Source organism: Hylaeus volcanicus, chromosome 3 (assembly GCF_026283585.1).
Source record: "Hylaeus volcanicus isolate JK05 chromosome 3, UHH_iyHylVolc1.0_haploid, whole genome shotgun sequence".
NCBI lineage: Eukaryota > Metazoa > Arthropoda > Insecta > Hymenoptera > Colletidae > Hylaeus > Hylaeus volcanicus.
Window position 1 is genome coordinate 12,001,965 of NC_071978.1, and position 27,580 is coordinate 12,029,544.

Sequence of the window (27,580 nt, forward strand, 5' to 3'; positions counted from 1 at the left end):
CTTTTGAACGCTGGTATATGGAGTCGAATTGCTTGGCAGCCTATGCAAATTGGGCTCGCGACTGGTCCTGAAATTGTGATGCAATGGAAGGAGCGAGAGTGAGGTTCGAGGGGTTTTTTGTTTGGGGAGAGGGTGAGGTGAGGTCAGTAGAGTTTCAAACTGTTGGAAACTGTATTAAGTTACTGTAGAACTAGAGTATAAAACAATAATATATAACAAGGTAGAAGAGCATAGAAGAAGAACTTAATAAGAAAATAAGGAACTATGGGAACTATGGGAACGATCAGTGGATCGTGTTGGTTCAGACGTTATGGTCAGACTTGAGAGGCACTGTTTCACTTCATTGTCCACATTCTACTTACTCGCGGCACCATATTCCCCTTTCATCTGGGACTGTTCTTTATTTCTTCCTTTTAATTCAGCAATCACTCTCCTGGGCCTTGACTTTACTAATTAACTACTTGGTATGCTATTAAAAACATACCTTAAGCTTCCTTAATAATAATTATAAATGAAATCAATGAAATTGAATAAAGTTAATACAATTTTTCAAAACGATACTGAAAGATTGCAGAAACAAACTATATAAGTGGGCGTCCCAACACTGTTTGGGGCTACACACTGGCAGTTTCAGGTACACAAATGACAAATTTGTAAAATTAACCCTTTACACTCGAGGCCTTTTTTTCTGGTATCTACCAGCAACTCGAGATGCTTTCTTAGTATTCTATTCCCACGAATGCTAAGATTATATTGACTTCCAAAAAGACATTTCTAATTTGAGATTTGAGAATCAGGTTCCCTTTGCCTCAACGACAATCATTTTATTGGCACTTCGAGTTCCAAAGAAATTTGAAATCCAAAGAAATCTAAAGAAAACCTAGCGGTGTCTGAGAGTCATCTCTCGAATGCAAAATGTTAACAGCTGAAAGTATAAACTCTAAAACCTACATAATGATTTTTTCTCACAAAAAATTGTACCTCCAAAAAAAAAATTCTCAAATTCCCCTCCATGTTTACTCCAGCAACCTGTGCTCTAGGTAGCAACCTATTGTATTTATTTTGTTGCTTGACAAATATTTGGAAAATCGAATTCATGCGACGTCGTGTCCCATAACGGTTCTATCGCAGGGCGTAACCAGAGCCGTAGATTTCTATTCGAATTCCGTGGAGCGACGTTAAAGTGGAAATACGCGCAGATCCGAAGAGGCAAGAGAGCATGCATGTAATTTCACCGCGGTCGCACGTGCGTGCATGTCATTCCCTCCTCCGGTGGAACGCATAAAGAGATCCTATTAATAGGTCGCATGCTCAATTGACAGAGCTCCCGTGTAATTTATACGCGGCACCGTGACAGTTATTAGGAATCGGCCGATGGCAATAAGGAAGCCGATCGACCGATAACTGACGCTGGATATTTGAGTGTTACGAAAGTTCCTAATACCTTCACGTTTTTCCCATCGAGGCAATTGTTTTTGATCGAAATTAAATACCTCGTTTCAATAGAAACTGTACTAGCAGAGCTACAGTCTAAAATACGTGAGAAATACTATTTCTTATCGCAACTGACTCTGATAAACTCCTGTACAAGATGGTAGCCATGAGACTCTTTATTAAAACATTCTTAATCCTCTTTTTACTCCTACATTTAAATAAAATTTCCAGACTTTTCCTAGATAAAATATGCAGATTCCTTCATATGTTTCTCAATATTTCACTCATTTCTGGATTTTCTATATCCACAGAAAATATAGAATCCTATTCTTGGACGTGCAAGGAATTTCTTCCTATATATTCCTAGGTGGTAAAACTCTTCCACGCTTGTGTTATTATGCAATCGGCCCCGTATCATTTTTAGATATCGCAATAACGATTATAATTTATCACCCACCGTGTCCGAATAAATTACATTAACTCGATTTTACCTTTACGTAAGCCGCGAAGCGTCCGGCGTGAATCTCGAATGTGTTTAGGCCCTAAGGCAGTCACTCGCACTTTAATCTCGTGAAAGCTTCGAACTCCTTCATTTCATTCGGTAACCTCGACTTGGGAGAAAGGAAAACCAGGAAAAACGTGAAGCATTATTATCGAGTATCATTTTCATTATGTCAAACTAATCCCTATAAAAGGAATAGTCCTTTTATGATAAAAAAAAAAAGATAAACTTGAAAGCAAGAGATGTAGTGTTCTTGCTGAATAAAATTAAAAAATTAATCTCTTATATTGAATTAAGAAAAATGTATAATATGTGAATTAATATTCTATTCTATATTTTCTAATTGATAAGCTTCACTCTTGAAAATAACGTTTTACAATATTTAACAGCGTTATTGACACTCTGGTCGCACTGGGCAGATTGAATATTAATTTAGATTGAGTACTTATCACGAATTCAACGCGATCCAATTCCTCAAATACCGAAGTTAATCAACGGGATAAGAATAGCTGGCTCGCTTTATCGAACATCATTAACCCAACTAAAGAATCGCTAATTTCAGGCCATCGACTGTAAAGCCTCGTCCTCGCCGAAGATAACGTTACTGGGGAAAATGAGTTATGAAAATGGATACAACGTTTAACTATACATTATTAGACGATTTAGACACATTTGTACTGGAAAATGAAACAGTGTTTATTTGAGACTCAACAATTTTAATCGAACGTAATCGGAAGTAATTCTTATTTGAGTTAAAATTATATGTAAACAAAGGCTATCGCGACAATAATATTTGTATCATGCTTGATTCGAAAGAGTCGTTCTTCTTTTGTTTTTATGAATTACGAAGTTCCTCAGACAATGATTCTTTTTTATACATAAAAATGCCAAATAAAATGAATCATTCTAAAAATAATTACAAATCACTAATTTTGAATTTTTCCAGTCCATTGTAACCAACTATAATAGATCCAAGATAAATGATCGGTCAGAAAATGGTGTTAACCTATATTTAGCGAAACTTCAACAAAAATAACATCTTTCAAAAGATTTCTTTTTATCGATTACTATAAATACCCCAGGCTAAATTCGTCGAGAATCTCGTCATATGTTTTTTCTTCAAAGAGAACGGCCCGTCGAATAAATTAAACAGACATCAAAGTGTGGCGAAAGTTCTTTTTATTCAATTTCGCACTTTGAAAAAAACAAACCCACAGATAATGATTGCCATTCGGATTTTTAATGCCTGTTATTATCTTCGGAGATTATTAAAGCAATCCTTCTGTAACACTTTATCAATCTTTGTTTATCTTTACGCGTTGATTTCTCACCGAACATCCGACATTTTGTAATTTACAATCTGTTTCGTTTCCCAAGTTACTTTAATTGCTTGGCATGTTTCGATAATTATTATCGTGCGATTGCAACAGAAAAATAGTCCATTGGTTAGCCAAAAACTGTTAAAATTAATCAGTCAATTTATTTTTATTTCCGATGTTCGAATTAATAACGTAAGTAGAGTTATTTAACCGGTTAAGGAGCACGCTCAAGTATACTCGGGCAGCTAGTATGTGCCGAAAATCCCACTCCCGAGATAACTCGGGCAAGCTTTACCTGGAGAAAAGACCACACCTGAATCACTCGTGTGAACATAAATACGATTTCTGGTATAAACAAGCGCAGATTACAGATGGGCAACCCTGTGTAAATTTTTGTACAGTGTACGCGAGTTGTTTTAATTTTATTTTCACATATTAGTATTAGGATTAATGTTACCAAAATTAATCAGTAGATATCAACTTTCAGTCCCATTTTGGGCCGAAAATGGCTTTTATGTTTAGTAAATAAAATTCATTCATAAAAAAATGTGTTATTTTTTCTATTTTTTAATTTTTTAATGATTACTGAAGGAGCTAAACGATTCTTTATGCAGTCGGCTATCCCAATGGAAATTTATTCGTCGCGTTATTTCCATTGTATACAAATTTTATATGCACAAAAACAGTCGTCAACCGATTGCTCGAAGGTTAATTAAAGTTCTAATAGCTTGTCCGATATGATAGTGGAACAGTATTTTTTCAACCAGGATTTCAGAGGGAAATATCGCTATCATCAGTTAATGTATTCTCGTATAATTTTATCCTGCATTTCAGTAAATCATTTCGGGGTTGATTAACAGTGCAAAATTTGTTTTCAGTTGTTTCATTGTCTCGTAAATAATTTCGTGGATAAGGAAGCCAGAAAGATTCATTATTTTTACATATTAAATATTCCAGGCGAGCTATGATTCTTGTTTAATTATATAATCGATAATTTGTGAAGTATCACCATGCTTGACATACATAATCTGATTCCACTAAAACCATTGAAAATTCTATCGATCAATATCAATATCATTATACATATTTTTTACATATTGATACAATTCCATATTAATTTTTATTTTATCAATCAACGATTCTCAGACTTATTTAGAAATGATCTCTGATCTGACGACGATGCTTCGTGGCAATAAATGCAAATAGGGTCGCGTATGTGATTTATCGATACAAGATGTTTGATGTGCGGAAATCGCTGTCGATCCCTTTTCATTATCTGCGCCAGTATCGCCGCTCGGTTTGTCATTTCTCCGGCTATGTATGTCAAAACAATTATTCCGAAGTTTATCGTGTCGTGCTGGAGCCAGTCCAGCGATCTGCGCCGAAGGTAAAGAGACCATAACGCAGGTTCGTGTGCGGGGGGGGGGGGGGGCCGCATTAAGTGGAGCATCGTCGTTCCGAAGATCATCCGTCACTGTCAGAGCTGAGGGTGGACAAAGAAAATGAAATCTGCTTCGCGACGTTGTACGCCATTTTCTAATTAGAATATACTATCGTCATTAGAGAACTGGTCTGCGTTAGGTCTGCATCGAGGCATCTTTAACCTTCATGTTGGAAGTGGGGGACGATTAATCCTTTGCTATTGATAGAAAAGAGGGGATGAGAGAGAGAGAGTCCTTTATCAGATAGGAACGTAAAATATTGTGCTGAGAAACTTGCAGTTTCCAAGAAATCAAAATTTCAGAAAATACGTATGTTGTAGTTTGATCTGTAGTTTAAAAACACAAATTGTCGTGATAATTGACAAACATTTTGCAATAAAAATGTATTAATGTTAATACATAATTTATGAAAATGAATTTTTCTGAAGACTAATTATATACTGGATACTTTGTTCTTTTACGGGCCACTAGTACCAGTCATGGCTCCTCGGTGTTGTCCCTGCTAATCTAAATCTGATCTCACTTTACACTTTACACTTTACACTTTTTATATCTAAAGATCTTATTACAAATTCGCAGCCATTAGCTCGATATTATTCGTGATGAAGGATTGTTCGTCACGAGTGATACCGATTACCAGGTCTCACCACGTGGAGGTTGCTGCGACTGGAGACCCGGAGATAGAAGGAATCAAACTTCCTTCGATCTCCCTCTACATAGAGTATACATACGTAGATGCATACTCTACATAGAGTCGACGAGCTTAATACTAAGTACGAAACTATGGAAATCAAAGGAAAACAAAATTCCCTTCGATTTCCAAAGTCTAAATCTGACTCTGCCAAATAATTATTGGAACTAAATGGAAGATAAATGGAAATCGCGACACGACGCGACCATGTGACGGACTTACTGAGTCAGTCCCGTTTCCTCTTGATGGATCTGACTCGAGAGGAAGACGACCGACGCCTCCGAACCAGTCCTCTACAACTTGCACCCCGTTGGGAGCCACTATAGGACCCGACTTGCACCCGTCTCACTGCGCTTTGGACTTACTGCACTGCGCCGGGAGCCTAGGACTACACTAAACGTGATGCAGGAAGTAGAGGACCGATCCGAAGGAGCCGATTGTCTTCCTCTCGAATACAGATCCACCAGGAGGACGGCAACCGACCTTTCTGTCCAGTTACACAGTTGGTCACTTCACTTATCACATGAAATAATAGTGACCGAAGTGGAGAACGAAGTTGCGAATCCAATATGGACTTACGAACAAACAAAATGAGTTGATTAATAATTCTTTGGTAGAGGACAGACACTCGTACATCCATGCCTTAAAACTAACTTAGGTACATGCCTTAAAACTAAACCAGACCAAACTAAGGTAACCACAAGCAATACCACAAGGAAGTAGGAAACTACACAAGCAAAAATAGGAGGGATACGAGACGCGGACGCGCGATCGCGAGATCCATATCGACCGAAGGATCGTCGAAGAGTGAGATCGCACCCCTCGTATACCTGTGTCGAGGGTCGCGGCTCGCTATCGAACAAGAGTGGGGCAAGGGCGAACAACAACCGCGTGACATGTCGTGACAGGTCGATTCGAAGACTCGTTGAATCCTTTGAGAAAATAATTCGTGAAACATTAATATCATAGCAAAATCAATCCCATCATTGTTCAAATAATAAGTATTGTTAATAATTAATTTAACTATTGTCAGAAATTAATATTTAGTTGGTCCAATTAATAGATATTAAATCGATTGCCTGTCAAGCTGTCAGTTTCGAGCAAGACGCCATTGAGAGCAGACGTTCCGAAACTACATTTAATTACATTTCTATTGTACAAATAAAGTTAATTGTTATTTATTTAAATTCTCGTTATCTCGTTATGCCGAAACTCAACAATATTGACAGATTTCTCACGATTAATGTGACAAATGAATACTTATACTTAATATTTTTAGTCGAGATTTATCTCGTCTCGTGCGCATCACTACACCTGAAAAACGCCCACGAGCTTTCGTGTAACAAATTAGGTCCCTTACCTTTTCCATTAAACTATGTATATATTGCTAACGCGAGTCTAACCGCAGGTTTATGTCTATGGCTAGAGAGGTTCGACTATTGGACGCAATTAGGCGATATAGAAAACTTGATTCCCGATTATTACTGGCTCGGGCCGCCTGGACCGTCGATAAATCAACTCCCTCGCCGCTGTAAATTATAACATTCATTAACGACAATCGATCGCTCACCAGCCGGTCGATCGATTCGTTTCGTCGCGGTTGAAAGATCTTTGCTGATACACCGCCGGTCGCCTTTGCGCTCGTAAACTCCTCTAAGCGTATCCTTGGGACGATTAGACGCATGGAAACGCGGCGAGACATTTCACTCCACACGAATATTGTCAACTGGCGTGTTTTATCGTCTAACGTAGCTAATACAGAAAATGTCCGAGTATTTCAGAGACTTGGTGAATTACTCGGGTGTTGAGGCAACTTGGTTTACGATGGGGACGTGACTTGAGAGGTTCGAGAAGTTAGAGGTTTTCAATTTTATCTGGAATGAAGGAAAATGAAGATGTAATAGTTAAAAATAATAGTTAGATTGTATATATTGTATATAGTGTACTGTATTGACTCTGTTCTAAAATGGTACATTAATGACACAGTAGAATGAATTGTTTAGTAAGTATTTAATATTTCAAAGACACTATGCAATTTCTTTCTTTCAGAATATTGAATTAGTAGCTTCTGTAGCTTTCGTTTCTTTTGTAAATGCATAAATGCATGCACAGAATTATATAATCTTGTTATATTCTATAGGAATTTTCTTTTGTTCACGGGCATAGGGTTAATTGCATTAAATAATTCAGAAATGCAATCTCATAATTATATCCAGCGTTATTAAACAGAACCTCTATTAAAGAGAATAAAATTATCACAGGAACAAGTATTAAAGTGAGTGATTTGAAAACTTTTTTTTCTAAAAGTAGAATAAATTTATTACACACGATAACTTTCAATATCTACCGTATATGAAATTTACAAATTGTTTGATGCATCTCACCATAACAAGAAGATGATTCACTGCTCACTGAGAGCATCCTTGCTCGATCCTCGCAACAATTATCGAGGGTCCGCGACCAAGTCTCGCTCTCGATGTTGGCCATGTCAAATTTATGACACTTAACTGGCCAGTTGCAGTCCCCCGGCTGCGAACTTGCGAAGGGATAGTTCATAAAACTCTCGAATGATCGTAAAGCAGAATTGATGACGACTCGAGGAACGAAGGAGCGTTCTCTGGAAGGATGAATTCGATGAAGAGTCGAATCGAGGGGGGCGCGATTTTCGGCGATCGTCGACCTTGAGGCAATTCGGCTAAAAGATGTCCAAGCTGTAAAATCCATGGACGCTATAGCTGGCAGACGTTTAACTTCTCGTCTGTAAACATTTTTGTCGTGCCACGAAACACGAATCGGCACCTCGCAGCGGGGTATATTCGTCGTTCGGCTATAATTTATTTCTAAGACGGTTCGGGGGCGAAAATAACCGAAGCCAGCTGGCTATCAGGATGCTCGATTATCGTTCGATGCTCTTGAAATTTACGCTAATGCATTCCTCGTACGATTTATTCTTAGGTCTCTGAAATATTTCTGACCTTTCTGTCAAATTAGGCAACCCTGACTTCTCTAAATGTAGACGGAGTCAATAAAATAAGTCATACGGAACTGATATTTAATGAATAACAGAAGTCTTGAGTAACAATTTTTGCTGTCGTAACCAACCATATTTAATTCTCCAACTTGTAGAAAGTTAGTAAAATAATTTAAACGTTCCTGACATTTCCTGAATCATATAAAATTCTTTCAAAGTATTAATACATGGATTACTGGCAATATCTACTCTCGTAATTAACCATATTTAAATCTCCAGACCCTGGACTAAGTCAATAAAATAATTCATCCCTATAAGAAAGTCGTGCTCCTAATTTTTTCCAAAAATATGAAACACCCAATCCTGCCCCTAATATAAAATGCATCTTCCTCCTCAATTCAACTACCCAAAGGTCCCAAATATTACGCCTGATGCCCCCGTTCCAGGGGTCCACGCGCCTCCAAATTGAAGCAAAACGACCAATCAATTATCTTCGCCAGTGTCAGCCAATCAATTCCTACAGACGAGGTCCCCCCAAGCACTCTACGCGCGATCAAGCCCCAACAGCGAATTAATTGCCGCCTTCTTTCGCTATTCCTCCGTTGTTTTACGACGCCCGATAACGATCAACGTTCGAAAGGAGGTGAAGAACGCTCGTTAGAAAGGGCTTTGCGAACGGAGCGTCTGCCACCGCGTCGAGCGGCGCCAGCTCGCCACGTGTCGTTGAACTGGACGACATTGTTTGACGCTTAAAAGGTCTGGGGGCCCTCGCTTGCATCGAACTCTCGCTCTCCTCTCTTTGCATAAACATTTCGTCTTTTGCCAGGCCGTGGCGGACGAGCTTTCGTCGAGTTTCCTTCGTCGTTCGCCAGGGAACGGATGTTATTCGGGGAATAAAAGTCGCGGCGCATCCTCCCTCGCCACGTTCGTCCAACATGGGTTCGTTAAAGTCGTTGCTCGGATCGCACTTTCATTGCCAGCCGGTGGATTCGCAAATTGGCGTTTAAAATTCCTGCTTGGCTAATTGAACTTTGATGGCGCGAGGGGATAGGGGTGGATTTGTGTTTTTTTCTGAGTGGTTTCGGGGGATTGGGGGTGTTTGGTATTGGTTGGTGGAGGTTGATAGCAGTTCAACTGGTAAGGTTAACACTGGGATTATTAAAGATGCCAATTTTAATTACCAATGTGTAATGAGTTCTTTTTTTTTTTAATTACTCAAGTTTTAAGGATGCTTTTTCTACATTTTCTAATTGCAATTATTGAAATAGTATTAAGAGAATTATATTCATAAATTGAGTTTCTTCCTTTTTTAATTTCAAGGTTAGTAGTTTTTCAATACGTCAAAGGTTAGGTTAACACTGGGTAAGGTTAACACTGGGATTATTAAAGATGTAAATTATAATTACTTATATGCGTTAAATTCTTTTTTTTTTAAATTACTCAATTTTTAAAGATGCTTTTTCTACATTTTCTAATTGCAATTATTGAAATAGTATTAAGAGAATATATTCATAAATTAAGTTTCTTCCTTCTTTAATTTCAAGATTAGTAGTTTCAATACGTCAAACATCGTCAAACATATTTCGACATATAGGTTTTCAATTAATTTAAAATTATAAAAAGTAAATGTACTTTAGTAATTCAACATTAATAGAAACTTTCTCAGATATTAACTCTCCCAATTATTTCTAGGAGACATTTATAATCCCCCTTGGAAGAGGCCCAGGTGAATCCTCGTGAATTCTATTTTGCTCGGTTATATATCAATCTCAATTGCATTGCTCGATGGTTACGAATCCGCAATGCGGAATTAAAGCGGAACCTGGACAATTCGAAGCGGCCGTATGAATTCCAAAACGACCGACTCGAGCGTGTCTGCGGCATTCTATTTCGTCCCAGAGTAATTTCGGAGTGTAAGCTGTCCGCTCGTATTATCCTGACCTGGGACAAAAGCGAGGTAGCATCAGTTTGCCGGAAGCTCGCCTAAGTCGGTTGTGTCCGCGACCTGGGGAAGCTTCGAGCGAAAATAGACCTCTATTTAATTTCACAGACATTCACGGGTTCCCTTTGGGAACTTTATATCATCGACCACGAGGTATTTCCGTCGACTCGCGCAAAATTTAACGGCTGCTCTGCTGGGAAGCTTTTGTTGCTCTTGGTTGAGTGAGGTTTGCCCTAATTGTGATAGGTAGGCAAACGTTGGACGAGCAATCAGAGTTTCGAGCATGAGCTAGAAAATTAGTGCGAGTTTTAGAATAATAGATGTGGTTTTAGTTGGATGTTGTAGAGAGGTTGAAGTAGGTTTGAGGGTTTGTTAGTTGGAGAAGGATTGTAGCGTGCTGTATGGCCTTGTTTGTAGTTGAAGCTTGGCTAGTAGATCAACTTTATCTTGATCTACGTTTGTAATTGAAGCATGTCTATGAGGTGTCTATACGAGAAGTCTCTAAATCAAACCTATATCATACGTCCTACTTATTTGACCAAGTTTGACCGTCAAAAACTTCACAGTTAGATCGAACGAATTACCCTATTGTAACTTCACGTGTCTGTGTTCTTATTTTAATTTTTAATTTATACCCCCCTTCCAAGGACCTTTCAAACGACCACAAACAAACCTTCTGCACCAAGAGCAAAGAAATTACTGATCGGCAATGAAATGGAAATCTCTGCTCACACGCGACAGCAAGGCTGAGTTCCTTAGCGAAAACGCGAGTTGAAACGAAACGCGCTGAGAAAACGCTTCAGAGGCGGCAGAGAAAAACGCTTACCGCGTGATAATCTGATATCCCGACACAGGATACAGGATATGGGGTGAGAGATAGGAGGTATATAGTCGTTCGAGTGAAAGACACGCGTTGTCGATCACGTGAATATAGGAAGGTTAAGTAATTCTCACCGCGCGGACACTGATAGATGCTCCCGTCTGACACATACGATAAAAGAGAGACACATTTCTCGGAATGCAAGCCAACCAGAGTGCATTCCATCGTACGATGTTTCGCTGACCCCTGGTACATCCAAAACTCGAACTTGCAGTCACGTAGGGCTTCGTTTCTTAGGAATCATGCTCGGGAATCATTATTAAGTCTCATAATTGACTCTTAGAAAGCAGACTTCACTCTTTGTGCATTTTTAATTTAAATAGAATTTTAGGAAAATATTGACCCATTGATACTCTATTTTATTCTATATGGAATTCAGCCACTTTTGTGAGGCTCAAGTGCCATGACTTTGTTAAAGAGAATACCTTTCCAATTTTCCAAAATTTGATGCAGAAAATGAATCGAACCCCCGAGAAAATGTGAATTTTATTGCAAGACACTCAAACTCCCAAGAGTTTAATTTAGTGTGCTACATTCAGGAGTCATCAAACTGACGAGGGATTTATTCCTAGTGATCTGCTGGACCCCAAGAGTCGATCTTGCGAGAATTTCAACGAGGCCATTTCGGGTTCTTTGCAGTTATTTTGATCGGCGAAGAAACGCGACCTGTGTTCGATACATTCCACTCGTTCATATTTGTTTTACTTTTTCTCAAACAGTTACCTTCCTCCCATGTCTCTGAAATTACACGAATATTAATATTGACTCTCGTTAAATTAATATCGTGTCGAGTAGGCGCGAAACTGAAGTCTCTGTACTCGGTATGCGACTTTGTTTACTGATGTAAGAGTGTTTGTCTACCGACAGGAATCCCTGTGATGCGTGCTTGATGAATGAGTTTTGATGACTGCTGACAACTGTTTGCTATTCTCTGTATAACTGAGAGTATTCTTTTAAGTGGTAGCATTCTCTTGTTGATCGTTTTTTGTTATTAGTAGGTGAGTACTTTGTGATGGGCGGAGTTATGCTTTAACGCATTGTTGATACTCCAAAGAGTCATAAGAAAAGTTTCTGACAAGGAACGTTGCCTAAATGTTTATTAACCAAATAGTTGAAGATACATCGTAGAATTCCAAATAATATTTTACAAATTGTGTTTAAGTGTAATTAGGCGTTCTCGCTTCTTGATATATTTCAAAAGCAATATTCCAAAATGACAAGAAGAAAGTTACCGAAAGATACCACATGATGGGCAACTATAAAATATAATTTTTACATAAAAACGTAAAATTAAAACACATTATTGTGTAAACATATATCTAAAGTTCACGAAAGAATTAATAAATCTCGTTTATCCTTCATAATCTTACATATTATCTATCACTGCTCGTTTTTCGGAAATTAATTTCGATCAGTACTTGACGATAGTCAAGACAGTAGTGACGACACCAATGTCTAAATTTAACACGACTGCACGGGGTTAATCTAACGTAAAGACTAGATTACATTTGGTCGTTGCTACTTTTGAATTTGTAGCAAGGAAGTCGCCTCTTTTACTAAGGTCACCCCTTTTCATTCATTCCTTTGTAATTTTTAAATTACAGGAGCTATTGTCAAATGTCTCAAATAAACACTGTTCATTTTTTACAAAAAACGTTCCCAATGAAATAATTTAAATTAAATCTTTCTAAACTCCTTGTGTCTATACTAATATACATTTTTCTCAATAAATACCTAATCTATCTTAAGCCACAGAGTTTCTACAATCATTTTTTCTCCCCAAACAGGATTATTACAAACCAGCTTGCAACTAGCTAGAACAACTCGTGATTTATGCCTAGTTATACACATTCGTCCCGCGAACCAGTCATCGGTAAACAAAAATAAAGCAGGACTCTACAATCTTGCGAATTGAATTCGCAAACATGCCACGCGAGACTGCATACGCATTTAAATAATTGGCGGCGAGTTGTCATTTGAATCAACCAAATGGTTCTCATTTAGCGAGACCGACGACTAATAAATCCGCCGCCACCTCTGGGAAGCCAAGGACGAGCAAGGCTGTAAAAGTGATCCCTGAAACGAAAGTAGCGAGAAAAAGGGCTCGTTTTTTATGGTCGTTTAAACGAAACATGGTTTCGCGTATAGTCGTCAAGGTCGTTGCGAGGAAAGGTCGAGTGCCTTTAAGAAAAGGCGATATACGATTTCTTGGTTGACCGCATATGTCTCGCGGTCGCAGTCCCTCCCCCTGTTCTTTCACGCGATAAGTTTCTCGTAGGGGAAGCTGCTTCCGGAAAGACTTCTTAGAAAAGTCTCTGATCCTTGTCAATCCCTCCTTGTGACGTCCATGCAACGTTAATCATCGCTGGGATAATTTGCAATTGGTAATCAGAAGTCTCTAATCGTTTGGTACTTTTTACTTTTTTCTTTCTAATTTTCTGCTAGAATCTTTCTTGCATTTAATATTCTTTCGGTTGGAACATAAATTATATTATAAAGTTCTGCAATGGTAAATTTGTTTAACACGTTGAGGAGATAAAGTCTCGTGAATGATATTAACAAATATTGAGCTAGTTTGCTCCAACTTTCTATTACGTAATAAAATTAATCACTTATTTCTCACTTGATAGTTTGCACTGGTTCAACATGTTCGCTGATATGATTTTTGAGAGTATGTAAAAAGGGACTCTCACTTCCTTTCTTTGGGTTTGTCGTATATGAATGAGACCGGCATTACGGAGCCCATTAAGTTGTCTAGCGATGCATATTTTATCGATTCGGATCGCGTAGCGAGTAATAGAGATATATTGTATGGACCAGAGCCAATCCAACAAGCCAGTTTAGCAGTTTTACGACGCGGTAGAATGCGAATAACAGGATTAAATCCGCGACATTATTTCTGTCCAATAACTCCGTGCTGGACGGACGAGGTTAAAGGATAGACCTAACACCTTGTGTTCATAGCCAAACTGTAGTACGACTTGGGACTCGAGGACATAAATTTTCACCTCAGTCTCATTCCATTCTCATTTCATTTTCATTTCATCTACGTTTGATTTTTGTTGCATTTTAAAGGCATTTTCTTTTGATTTTCATTCCATTTTCGTTTCATTTCCCTTACACTTCACCATCAACTTCTTTTCATTTGATTTATAAATCTTTATTCTAAGGTTTTATTAGAATTTCTCAATTCTAAGGTTTCATCCTGGGTCGACGAACTTAAGTTCAACGTTAAATATATAAAAAAATTAATGCAAAATCTCAGGGAAATTTTGTTAGCAATATCCTTCCATGTCCAACTGTTTATATGGATCCCTAGAAGAGAGCTTGAAAACCAAAGTGGATCAGAGAAAGTGGTAACCCAGACCTAATCCAAACTTTCAATGATAATTCTAACATTTTGTCCTTGATCAACAAGGTCATAAAGATCTCAGGCCACTTTTAACAATATCCATCCATGACCAATTGCGTACGTATTCCTGTAAGAGAAACTGAAACCCAAAATGGACCAGAGAAAGTGGGAAGCACAACCTCCCTCGTATTTTCAATGATAATTCTAAGGTTGCGTCCTGGGCCCCAACGTTCCAGCCGTGGCTCGACTGAAACGGAACAATGAGCGGAGAAATTTTGACGTCCCACTCGAGCCGGTATCGTGGACCGTGTCGCCGAACAAAGGAACTTTACGTCATGTCCGTGGAGATTAAACGCGCTTACTAAATGTCGACGCGTGGGCGGCAGCCGGGGCCCCGGTGCATTGTACAATTGCATAACAATGCGCCGCATGGTCGAACGGGGTGAAGGGATTCGGCGATCCTAGGACAACGTCGTTACCGATTATGCGCCTGATACGCTCAACGAGGAACATACTTGGGACAGAGGAGATAAGGGAACGGTAATAACGCAGGATGCATCAGGTTGACCGCGATTATGGTCGTCAGGGCTGTTTTAACACGGATGATTCGCAGACTGGCTCTATTCGATACTCAAAATGACTAAATTAGGCTTCGCGATGGATGCGCAGGAAATAGGAACTAGAGTTACAAGTGATTAAATGTAGAGGCATAAAATTAATTTCCAAACCTTGACAATGAATTTTAAAATAATAATAATTTTACGATCTCCTGAGAAGATTGATTTTTCAGAAACTCAATTGAGAATGGAATATCCCTAATCTAAGCAAAACGCGGGACGCGTTGTTTGTCCAGCTGAGAGCTAACAAAACAGATGCGTGAATCGCTTCTGTGACGAGAACGCGAAAAAACGAGTCAGGCTATCGGTTGACCCGTAATTTTTCCCCGTTGAAAATCTCGGCAATTAATTACGCGAATCCACGAGAGTTAAACAATCGGCTGCGCAGATTAGCGGTCAAATGTTTGCACGGATTATCGAGGTGTTGATAGTGTTTAAATGAAACGCGTAGGTCGTTGGAATTTTATCGGTGGAAGCTGGAAACTCGAGTGCTGTATCTCTGGAACTTCAATTGAGGTGCTTGGATGATGTTCAAGGTGTTGAACTTGAAGATGTGGAGATACTCAGCTTTGAGCTTCGAGGTTTTGAACTTGAAGGTTTGATGATACTCAGCTTTGAGTTTCGAGGTTTTGAACTTGAAGGTTTGGTGATTCTCAGCTTTGAGTTTCGAGGTTTTGAACTTGAAGGTTTGATGATACTCAGCTTTGAGTTTCGAGGTTTTGAACTTCAAGGTTTGGAAATACTTAGCTTTGAGCTTCGAGGTTTTGAACTTGAAGGTTTGATAATACTCAGCTTTGATCTTCGAGGCGTTGAGCTTGAAGATATTATTTTTAAGTACAAGTTGGTACAGACAAATTCACCAACCTGTCTCTCAGATCGTCATGAATCAATCCTAACAATTTGTTAGGTGCATCCTTAGTGCCATCTTGATGCAATTAATTACGGCTTCCATTCCACAGCAATCTAATGCGCTAAACGTTTCAAGTGAAGGTTCAGCTCTGAGCGCAACCAAGGAAAATTCCTTTGCACTAGTTCTCACAAATTCGATTACACGGAAAATGAAAAACGGTGTTTTTCCAGCTTAAATACCATCGATAATTGCACCTGTCCGTTAGACACAGTCATCCGTTGCGCGCAATTAACGCGGTTGGGCGTAAACGTTCCATGGAAACCGCCGCAAAGGTTTCTTCCGATTATCGCTTCCGCGGCGGCTTTTCCAATCAACCGCAGTCGATTGTCTCGTTGGCATGACGTCTAATTAGCGTCACGCTACGAGCCACGAGGTCCACGAGCCGCGCATCCCTTTCCGTTGAATTATGTCGGAATCATTATCTGAAAAGTCAGGAAATCGTTCGTTTGTCATTACTGGAATCCACTTAATGAGTTCGCGTAACACGGCAGTTAGGTCGGCATTCACAGAGGAATCGATTATCGATTGACGGCTGATTTACGACTGTCTCTCGACAAAAGGATCGCACCTACGATGAGAATGAGTCCGTCGAAGGTCGATTCAGTCGATGAGAAACTCCGCAAACTGGGCCCCGCCCTTAGGCTCGTTAACGAAACGGGTCATCCGTTAATAAGTCTGCGCCTTTGCTCGACAAAGTGTGACTTCGTCGCGGAATATGATCAGGGCGAGGCTGTAAGCACTATAGCTATATGGAGTATGAAGTATAAAGTGCGAGTGGAATATGTTGGCTGTCGAAGGTCAGGAGGCGATTACCCCCACTTGGAGCTCCTAGATCGACTTGGAACGCCATCTACGTGTTGCGCGCGTATTTTAAAGCACAATATTGCCCCCTTGAACACTTGGCCTCTGTTAAAAACGTTAGGGATCAAAAGGAAGAGCTTTTGGTAGGTTAATAATAGAAAAAGACGTTTTAGTGAGGTTTAACAGGTATTTATGTAATAAATTTGTACAATTCCAGTTGTTATTAGAATAAAATAGTATTAGAATTGTTTTACTAGTGAGAAAGAAAGGTTAGGTTCACTCATGTCTGAATACCAGCACAGCAAACAATATTAGAAATAAAATTTTGGGCTTCTGGGCTGACCAAGTGTCCAACTATCTAATCACATATCTATGATTTTGACCAACAGTTTGAAGTTTGAACACCACCTGAAAAACAATAAGACTAGAGACTCAGTTTGAGTCACTCGCAGTTGGAAACCAACATCTTTTGCTTGGACTACCGATATCGTCACCAGAAAATGTTCAGATAGATTGACATAAAACTAAAGGCTATCGCAGGCCAGAGTTCTATGCCACTGATTAGTAAGCTTTCGCGTCGCTGAAAAGTTTAGAGGATCGTCTATCTAGGGCTAAGATCGTCGAGAACAAAAGCTCAGACGCGTTGACGTAGAGCTTCTATCTCGTCACGAGCCAAAGATCAAAGTCTGACGTAATGACTGAACAGAAGTCCAAAGCTGTCAACGTAGGATTAGGCAATAATTTAGGATGTCTGACGTAGGACGGCATCTGACTATGATTAGAACACAATTCATGACGAAGCATCTACAATACATTGACTACACTGTGTATAAATAATTATTCAGTAACATGTGTTGCTCAGATGTTTTGAGTTGTTTAACAATTCTAACAAAATTTGTTCTTACTTAAATTCTCAAATTATTTAAATTATCTCATTTCGATGGTCGATCATAGATTTATTTCGCAGAATGTGTACTACTACTTAGATCTAAATATCTAGAGCATATCTATCATTCTCGAATAGCAGTAAGGTTTTCGATACCAAATTAATCTCGCAACTGTGGTTTCCTAAACTTGCTTTGAAAGGAGGACACGACCAGGATGAATCCAGCGATTCAGCGTCTCGCGTTACAAAGGACAATGAATCAAATCAATTGGTCTGTTCCTCGAACGTTTATTTATAGGATTTCGTTTACACGCTCGGCCACTCGAGTCTTTCGAGTGTCGACGAAATGAAACCTAAAAGCGAGCGTCGAATCTATGGATCGCCCAGAGTTGCACACGATAATCAATTCGGTTGATTAATTCCGCTAATCGACTCCGAAAATAATTTACTTATCGAGAGGGAAAACTCACCTAGAAGGGTGGTCATAATAAATCGTCAGGGATTCGATCAATTTGTTTTTAGTGGAGATGATTATTTATTGATTCCAAGGGTCTTGCCTGAAATTAATTTTAAGGGAAAATCAACGTAAATTTGGACTTTTTCGTTTATAGGATTTTTATATGGACTTTTAAGAAGAAAAATATTTAGCTATGCATACTGTGCGGAGATGAGAAGTTGGACAGTGGGTCTGATTGATGACAGAATAATCTCCTTGATTATACTATAGACTTCTATATTATAACAGTATTGTACTATATTGTGCTATTCAATTCTAGTAGATTATACTGTTACCAATCAGACCAACTGTCCAACTTTTCGTCTCCACACAGTACATGTGATTTAAAAATGGCCCTCCACGTGTTTGATTAAATAATCACTGTTAAGGAACCCTATTACATTTTCTTAGAGGATATTTATTCCCATAAATTCTCCTCTTTTCATCTCTAAATAAATATGTACCTACAAACATTTCCCTCCCACTACTTAATTCAATCACTTGCAAGCCAGCAACCACGTCACAGAATGAAAGAGAATTCAGCGAGAGACTCTGCATTTAAACAGAAAATAATAACGTGAATGCAGCTTTCATTTGACGCTAAGAAGTCACGGCACGTCGCCATAAGTCACAACCCAATATTACTCGATGGCCAGAGGCGTCACGGATACGTGTGCATAAATCATCGTCGAAGCTCCACGGGCGCACACTTGCAGCGTTGTTGATCAAGGTTGATGAGATATCGGGAAAGAATTTCGATTTTTGTCGCTGGAGAAGGCCGGATAATCAATCCTAAGCATCCAATTGCCCAACATCGTTCACACGGTTCTCACTCGTTTGCTCTTCTTTTCACGGCTTATCTTTCTTGGGCCAGGAAAAATAGATACGCTGTTGATTAATTCAATTCAACGCAGAAGCGCAAGGTTATCGCGCGAAATTTTAAATATGCACCGTCGGATCGCGGGCTCGATAAGACAACGAGCTTACTATCGTCTCTGGAACACGGGACGACGATACATCGCCCTATCAAAGAAAATTCTATATCGAAATTAAAGCGACGATAGGCTTCTCTAAATGAGAGACTAAACTTAACGCATTTCGTACCTACGATGTTCCAAACAAAATTGGTTATTTATGAAATTAAAGAAAGTAATTAAATAAGAAATTAAATGCACATGGCACACAGTTACTTTACGTACTGAACAATGTATGAAATAAATTATAATTATTGAATTGTTATTGAGGTATACTCTAACATATATTCTAATATCATTGTTATTCTATTTATCTTCGCTATTAATTTTATTCCATAAATAATAGGAAAATCCATTTATCAAAATCAACCTCAGTCTCGCTGGCTAAAAATCAAAACAAATTCTGTATTTAAATTCTCCATTAAGTTTCTGATTTTCTATTTGTTTCAGTGGTCCAAAAAGTGGTGAAATCGTCCTGGGATAACAACAGGTCCTCCAGCGACGCGTCGTCTGCCTCGAATCCCGATCTGGAGTACGTCAGGCTGATGAAGATCAGCGAGAACCAGTACGAGGATCCGCGTAAGTTGATGTCTCAATTGATAAGCTTGATCGACGCCAGGCTTCTTCGATAATCGGTGGCATTAAATCTCCCGAGAGGCTTAACGCGACGGTATCTCGAACGAGGGATTAAAAACGGGGACAATTTAAATGCTCGCTATCAAGGCGCCATTTTACTGAAAATTGCGACAAATTCGCGTTCGATTGATTAAATTGAAATCGCTTCAATCGAAAGTGCGTTCGTTGGAAGAAAAAGGTAGACTAAAGGGGAACATCGAGTTTCGTGAATCACGTTACGCTTTTCACGTGTTAAACGCTGGCACATGGCTTGGGGGATAGCGATGGGACTGATTTGGTAGTTGTTCGAATGGTTTCTGAGGAAGTATACTATTCCTGAATGGTTTGTGATGATTGGATATTTGAAGAAAATTGTGAGAACTGGATGAATTAAATGGGGAGTATAAAAATATATGTAAATTAATAAAAGGTGTAGAGATTCAGAGATAATCGAGGGATGGTATTGGATGCAGTACTAACTACGATAATATTGAAACATCAATTGGAATGATACATTTAAAATTGGTCCAATAATGAAACCTATTTTCCAAGCATAATTTTATTATAGAGAATATAAAGATGTTCTCGGTAAGATCTTCAGGTGGTGAGACATTGAAAAGAGGATTTAAAAAATCCCAGGTAGCCTGTGGACCTTTAGGTCATCCGAGTATGTTCCCTCGTACACCTGTCTGCCACCCGGAAGCCGCGATCAACAAAATTGCATAATACTTTCCACGAACGGTGCGCGAAATACCGTTAAGATAATCGTCATTAAACAAGTGGCGCTGCAGCGGCATCTTCGCGAGTAATTGAGGAGGTTTGATGGATATCTTCGAGTATCGTTCAAACACGTTAATGAACATTAACGCGTTTATAGATATCGAGTTGCGATAAAAGGTGCGCGGAGATTGTGATAGATTGTCAGATTTTTACTTTGACAATTTTTCCTCTCTCCAACCATAAATGCACTTCATAAATAGTAAAACTTTGCATTGATACAACTTCTGATTGCGTCTTGTGACCCATTTTGCGTGCTTACAAAGAAAAATTTTTCAACAAGTGTTCGTTGCGTGAATCTTTCAAATATAAACTCCAATTAAATGTCGGAGAACATGCACATTGGAGCCACTTTTCCTATCCTCAATTCAAAATATTCTTAATAAATAGTAAAACATCACATTGATACAACTTCAGATTCTCGTGCCTCATTTTGTGTGCTTCCAAAGGAAAGCTCTCCATTTCTCCTATTTACCCCAGCTTGGAGCTCTTAAAATACAACCTCCTCCTACACCCATCGCAAACATTCTACTTCTTCCATCACACCTAAGCACCTCCAGCCACGTTAATACTCCCTAACGTCAACGTTTGAACGATTCCTGAAGTAGCGATTGCTCCCATCGCTAACTCGAAGCGCGCCAGGCTCGCTCGGCGCGCGTATAGAAGGGACGAAACGACGGCGATTCAAATTAGCGTAATTAGAGACCGCGATGCGTTCGGATGCATTCCGTTGATGGAACGTGTACGCGGGATTCTCGAAGCGTATCGAGTCGGCAAGAGTGCACCACCTTTATCAGGATCACGTTCGCCTCGTTAAGCTCTCGATTGTGCGAGACGGCGGGGCGCTGATAAAAAGCAGACGACGCGAGCGGGACCAGATATTTATAAAGGACGCGATCGATCTGCGATCTCGATTCTCGGAAGTGTAAATCGTCTGGGCATGAGGCGCTAGGGGGGTCTTGGTACCCTGGAGGAATGTGGATTCAGCGATTCAGGAAGTTTCACCCTTTACCGACAAATAACGATTAAGGTGGGTTTAAGATGGGTCAGGATGTTCATGGGGGGTCGTGAATTTATGTACGAGGTTAAGTACCCTAAATATCTGTGACTTCTGTCAGCTTGGGGGTACTTGATGATTTTTTATTGGACGTGGAGTGTATGAATTTTATTTTATGTTTGAAGGCAGAAATTATTTGTGGGGTATTTATTGGATCTTGAATTATTTAGTTAATGAACAATGGGTACTCAATGTAGAAAGTTATTAGATATCCAAACATCGTGATGTATTATAGGAAATTGCGTTTTTTGATGCGTTCATTTGGGTAAGATTACTGGTCCTACATTTTCCAAGTCTGAAAAAGAGGAATGGTCAAACTACTGTCACGATCATCTGTCTGATTCAGTAGTACTAGTGATAGTGAGTGTCCTCATGACCTACGTCAACGACTTGGCAATATTTAGCATTCTAAGGGTTGATTGGCCTACCCCAAGACCAGCAGTGTCTTCTGCTACTCGTCCACTCGAGAGTTTTACCCTCGAGACCAGTCCTCTAGTGGACCCAGCATCGAGAGTGAGACGTCTTTCACATGGACACGAACGACCATGCAGGCTCTCTAGAGTAAACCTTTCAAGTAGATGCCTAGCACGAGGATCCCGCATAAAGCCGTGTAACCTGTCCGTCTTGAGGTGCTTCTTTCGCTTCTATCTCTACCTACGTCATCCTCAGCTCTTCGCCGAGTCCCTATCACGTCCTCTATTCTCAAGTATAGACCACACAGTCACTCCTAGAATAGCTGACTGTCAGCTATGTCTGTGGTAAGCCTTATAAACTCAATACTAAGATGGTTTATATTCCTAGGACTCTAAGACCTTCTCCAAGCCTTCTTAGAAGGGTTTGGCGTCTAAGATCTCACCTAGAACCACCTAGAATCCTCAGCAAACGTTCACCACTAGATCTCTCTTGCAATAACTCCCACAAACACTCACTCTGCCTACCCTATCTCATCACCAGTTTAACACAAAGTCTCTATAGTGCTTCCTATTCTCAAGTATAGACCACAGTCGCCCCTAGGATATCTACCTGATCGCTTTATAAACCCACCTCTGCCACGGCTTCTGCTGCTCTCAGGACTCTAAGATCCTGCCCAAGTCCTTCTAGGACCGCCAAACTCCGAGGATCCTCAGCAAACGTCCACCACTGGATCTCTCTTCCAACAACTCCCAGAAACACTCACTATCCCTATCTATCTCATCCCCAGCCTTTGCCTAAGTCCCTGTCGTGTCTCTATCTTGAAGTATAGACCACAGTAATTCCCGAAGACATGCCTAGACCTAACCTTAGATAATCTGGGAGCACGCACCTGGTCGTGCGACGAACTGGAACAATGCTCGATGGTTTATCGGTGTCCCAGGCTGGAAAGAATAATGGACACAAATTAATAGTTATTCATGCGAGGAACAGTTAACGAAACAGTAGTCTTCGCTGTCGAACACGTTCGCGGCGAGTCGAGAAACTAGATAGGCAGCCGTCGACGAAGAAAAAGGATCGGCCGGAACGGTAAAAGCCGCATTCGCTGAGAAAGCGTCGTCGTCGCACACGACGCGATGCTAAGACACGGGCATTTTGTCACGCACCGGTCACGCATCGAGTCACTTGACTTGCCAACTTTGCGCGGCTGTCAGCGTTTAACGACAACAAATGAACTAGTTGACAAACGGACGACTGAACTGTAGTTGGCATGAAATGAATTAGCCTTTCGAGCATTCCCAGGAGATGTCTACAATGCTATGTTTGACACTTCATTGGTTCGAGACCCTGGCTAGGTATGCAGAAGTTTTGTAGGGGTTTAAAGTGACTCAGAATTAATGGAACTGACCTTGGTGCCTTGTCTACTTGTGATAAGGTGGCTAAATGCACATGGGGACTGAATAATTAACAGTTCAGTTAAGACAACATTCTTATATGAAAGTTAGAAGCGGAATGATAGATTCTGAGAAGTTGTCAGTTCTTTTTGAATCACCTTATAGTTCTAGCAAGAGCAAAATAATATGAATGAAATTGTTTCAGCGTGACTCTGGAAACTATCTTATTCCTACTCTCCTCTAATAAAATATTTCATAAGATAAACGCTTTCATTTGCAGCAGAGAAATATTCGACTGCCCAGAGGCATCACAGCGGCCATTTTCGCCACGCCACAGCGGAAGTGTGGGACCCCCATCCCCAATACGAATTCACAGCCTTCGGAAGAAGATTTCGTTTGCGTCTTGCGCACGACTCCAGCTTCTTCTCGCCTAATATTAAGGTAAACCTAATGAATATCAATTAATCTAACCTAAACGAACGTACTTTCCAATCTGCTTTGAATTTCTCGGGAGGATTCTGTTATTGCACGCGGCTAAGAGTAAAGCTATTTGCTTACAGAATACAATTATAGTGTTGAAAAGTGAGCCCTGAGAAAAACCATTTCTAAACAATTTAAATACGCAATTCTTCCCGTTATTATTCGAATAAGAATAGATGCTTCACCTTCGAGTGTATTTCTAGATGTATGCTGTGATTGTTTCCCGTTGTTTGTGTAGATAACTCACATAAGCGAGAATACAACTAGGAGGGAACATCCGGGCCATGAACTTGGGTGCTTCTATAGCGGAACTGTGGACGACGATCCGTATTCCGCCGTCACTGTCAGCCTTTGCCACGGAATGGTGAGTGAAACTTAAATCTTCTCGATCATATGAAACATTAAGCTACGGTAGCAGCCATGGTTATTTAAATTACTACTCGTAATTGAGGATCATCGAATTAATTAAAGCAATTTCATCATTTATGATCTGCATTTTGGTTTGACACACACTTTTGAAATATTAGGTATTTAATAGGTAAACACCTTTGTAGCATTAATTATACACCTCCAAGCGAAAGGGTGCAATAAAAATGTTATTTTTCTCCCCCAAAGTTCGTTAAGATCATAAATGGACGGCCAGACGAAGCACGGGGGTATAAAAATATTATTGCAAGCTTTTAGTCTAAAAATACGTTTCTCAACGCATCCTCCTTAGGAGTCATCGTCCAACTAACCTCTCCAGGGCCTCGTCCGCGAGAATTCCTTTTCAGAGTCGCTTCACCAGAAAGAAACAGTTGCGAAAATGCCTTGCGCGTTTACCAGACATACAAAGGCGTGCTGCATTTTAAAAGGGAATTCTTTCATTGAAGGTATTCATACTTTGTCATTCAATGCGTGATTTAATAATTCTGTCTATCATGTTGTCACAGCTACCATTACGAATTAGTTAGAATATTTTTGTTTTGCTCTTGGCATTCCTTGAAGCTTCTTGAGCTACCTCTTCGACTTGATTGATGATGTTTCAGCCACTGCAACGTCCTGCACTTCTAGATAAAAACTCTCCCATTCAAAGTGTCCGAATATCTACATACGTTCCAGAAATAATACCTGCTCCATACAAGTTTCTACCATGATGAAATTCTTAATTTGCTTCAATTCTTTTGAAGCGAGCTGTGTCTAAAGAACAGTTCTCCAATTTCTCCAATTTCTTCTGAATGTATCGATGCTACTATCCCTGCCTCTCATGGATAGAGAAATCTATATCCATTGTATCGAGTTGTCCAGAAAGTTCATGCCAATTTTTAAAAAAGATTCAAAGGCACATTTGAATTTTACTATATATTTATTGAATTACGTAAGTACCATTTTGTTCCATAACCTTTTCACCTTTTAACCTTTCAACCATTCCGATACATTCAAACCTGTACCACCTTTTCAGACAAACCAATAATGATCTAGTCGGGATTCGCTACCGAACTCGGCGGAGTTCGTTCGGCGCCACTTCGCCACTCGTTTGCCAAGATAATCCGGAAACTCGTTCTAGCATTACCATGGCAAATGTCCAATCTGGACCGTGTTCCACCTACTAACGTGCTCGCTACGAAAAGCAGCGAGAATGCGGGCGCAAAAACAGCCGCATATTCGCACGCCTCTATGCGCACTCCTGCGCTAGTCTATCACGCGTCATCAGCATTACAACCCGTCGTTGTTGTGAATCGTTTCACGATACTGTTTAGAGTAACACAGGACGTGTTAAATATTGGTGCGTAGGCAACTGTGTTGCGTATAGAGAAGCGATCGGAAGTAGTATGAGGCTGCTGGAGCGTGGGTGACGTGGCTCTATGTTTGCAGTTGGTTTGACGTTTGATGGGCGGTTTCTAGGATCCTTTTATGGGCTGCACCAGGTGTCTAAGTAGATTTGTATGGTGTAAGAGGCTGAATTAGTTGACTTTAGCAGCAGTTGTTGATTTGAGGTTTGGTGGAGGTATTTAAGTTCCATTTATGGATCGCACCAGGTGTTTGAATAGGTTTGTGTGAACCAAGACGTTAGATATTAGTTGATGTTAGCAGCAGTTGTTGGTTCGAGATTTGATGGAGGTCTCTAGGCTCTTTTTATAGGCTCCACCAAATGTTTGAATATGTATATATGAGGCAAGACGGTCAATAGTGGTCGTTTGTGATTGTATTAAGAGTGCATGGTGCTAAATCTTAATGTCAACACTCTTAAATGTTAAATCATTTCGTTAAACCCCTTCAGTGGTGGTCTCCTGAGCAGCCACCTTGAAAATATATGTCCAAATAACCTAGCAGTACTTAGACGACATGAATCAACCAACTACCCATGAGAAATCATAAATGCATTCTATAAAATTTCATACATTACAAAATATGCTTGTTAATTTCAAGATTATCTTGGCAAAATTTCAGTGCACGTGATCTAAGTCGCAGACTACACAACAAAACGAAACCTTCGCGGAAACGGGAGAGTCAACTTCCAGAAATAATTTCAAAACGTGTAAACATTCGTTCCGCGGAATGCAAATGCTGTTTGCTTGCGAAAGTCGAGCGTGAGGGAGACGGAAAACGTCCAACGTCAATAAATCAGCCCCTGGAGAGTCGCGCTTTCAGAGACTCCGTTACAAGTGTCTGCCAATTAAAGGTACATCCTCACGACGCGATTTTCTGGTCTTCGTCGATTCGTTAGGAGGAAACCAACAGTGATCGTTCGCGATAGCCAACGGTCATCCGTAACGTCTCCTAACGAGGCGGTTAGGTCTGGGTTAGGGCATTCGTTGGGTTAACGCGTCCACTGTCAGTTTTCCCTGTTTGAAGAGACTTTTGACGTTTAACACCGAAGCTACCGAGGTCAAACGCGTAGCTATTGTACAAGTATATCTTTGTGATTAGATGAAGGAGGAGCAAACTAATTTATGAGTATAGTTAAGAGGTATGAGACAGAGGTATTTTTGTCGAGTGAGTACTTTTAGAAAGAAAGTTAAACTCTTGAGAGATATCACGGTACTTTATAGAATAAAAGAAAATATAGAATATTAAGTGAGATAGCATATACTCTATATTCTTGTTATAGTATATCTTGTATTTTAAATTAAATAAATTATAGAAAATATTTGTTGTAAGATATCCAAAATTTAAAATGTATATTTCAAGAGGTTAAAATATGTTAGACTGACTTGGCAGTTTCGGTGTTAATTTATCACGTGGAAAATAGAAACATTCGTAAATTCTTGGTTTCGCATCATGCTTTATACTTACTTCAAATTTTCTCAATTTCAATGGAGTTTATTTTGAATAATTTTGAAATGTGGCAAACTCGAGATTCTGAAACCTGTTAATATTTATGAACCCCTTAAAATATTACTAAAATTCACCTCAAACCAAAAATTCCACAAACTACCCAAGTACCGGGTGGCGAGACACCCAGATGCCCCCGGAACGCTATCACGATCTGCCCCCCGGGGCATTCGTCTCACTTTCCAGCTGTAAGCTGCTTAAATAACTCCGAGGCTCGCGGAAAAAGGCGACAGTTTCTCGGAGAAATGTCTGATCACGGTCTCGAGGGACTGAGAATCGTTAAAAAGAAAGTTAAACACTGGGGATCGGGGATT

General features: G+C 39.8%; 1 protein-coding gene across 5 annotated transcripts in view; it reads left to right on the top strand.

Annotated features, from left to right (window-relative positions):
* The window catches only part of LOC128873654 (A disintegrin and metalloproteinase with thrombospondin motifs 1-like), a 128,274-nt gene that overhangs the window by 29,673 nt on the left and 71,021 nt on the right, over positions 1-27,580 (top strand). For all 5 annotated transcript variants that reach the window (XM_054117352.1, XM_054117351.1, XM_054117354.1 and 2 more), the window contains exons 4-6: positions 19,668-19,796; positions 23,752-23,912; positions 24,190-24,315. In XM_054117352.1, coding sequence (XP_053973327.1) covers positions 19,668-19,796; positions 23,752-23,912; positions 24,190-24,315 — 416 coding nt within the window. The remainder of the gene's footprint in view (positions 1-19,667; positions 19,797-23,751; positions 23,913-24,189; positions 24,316-27,580) is intronic.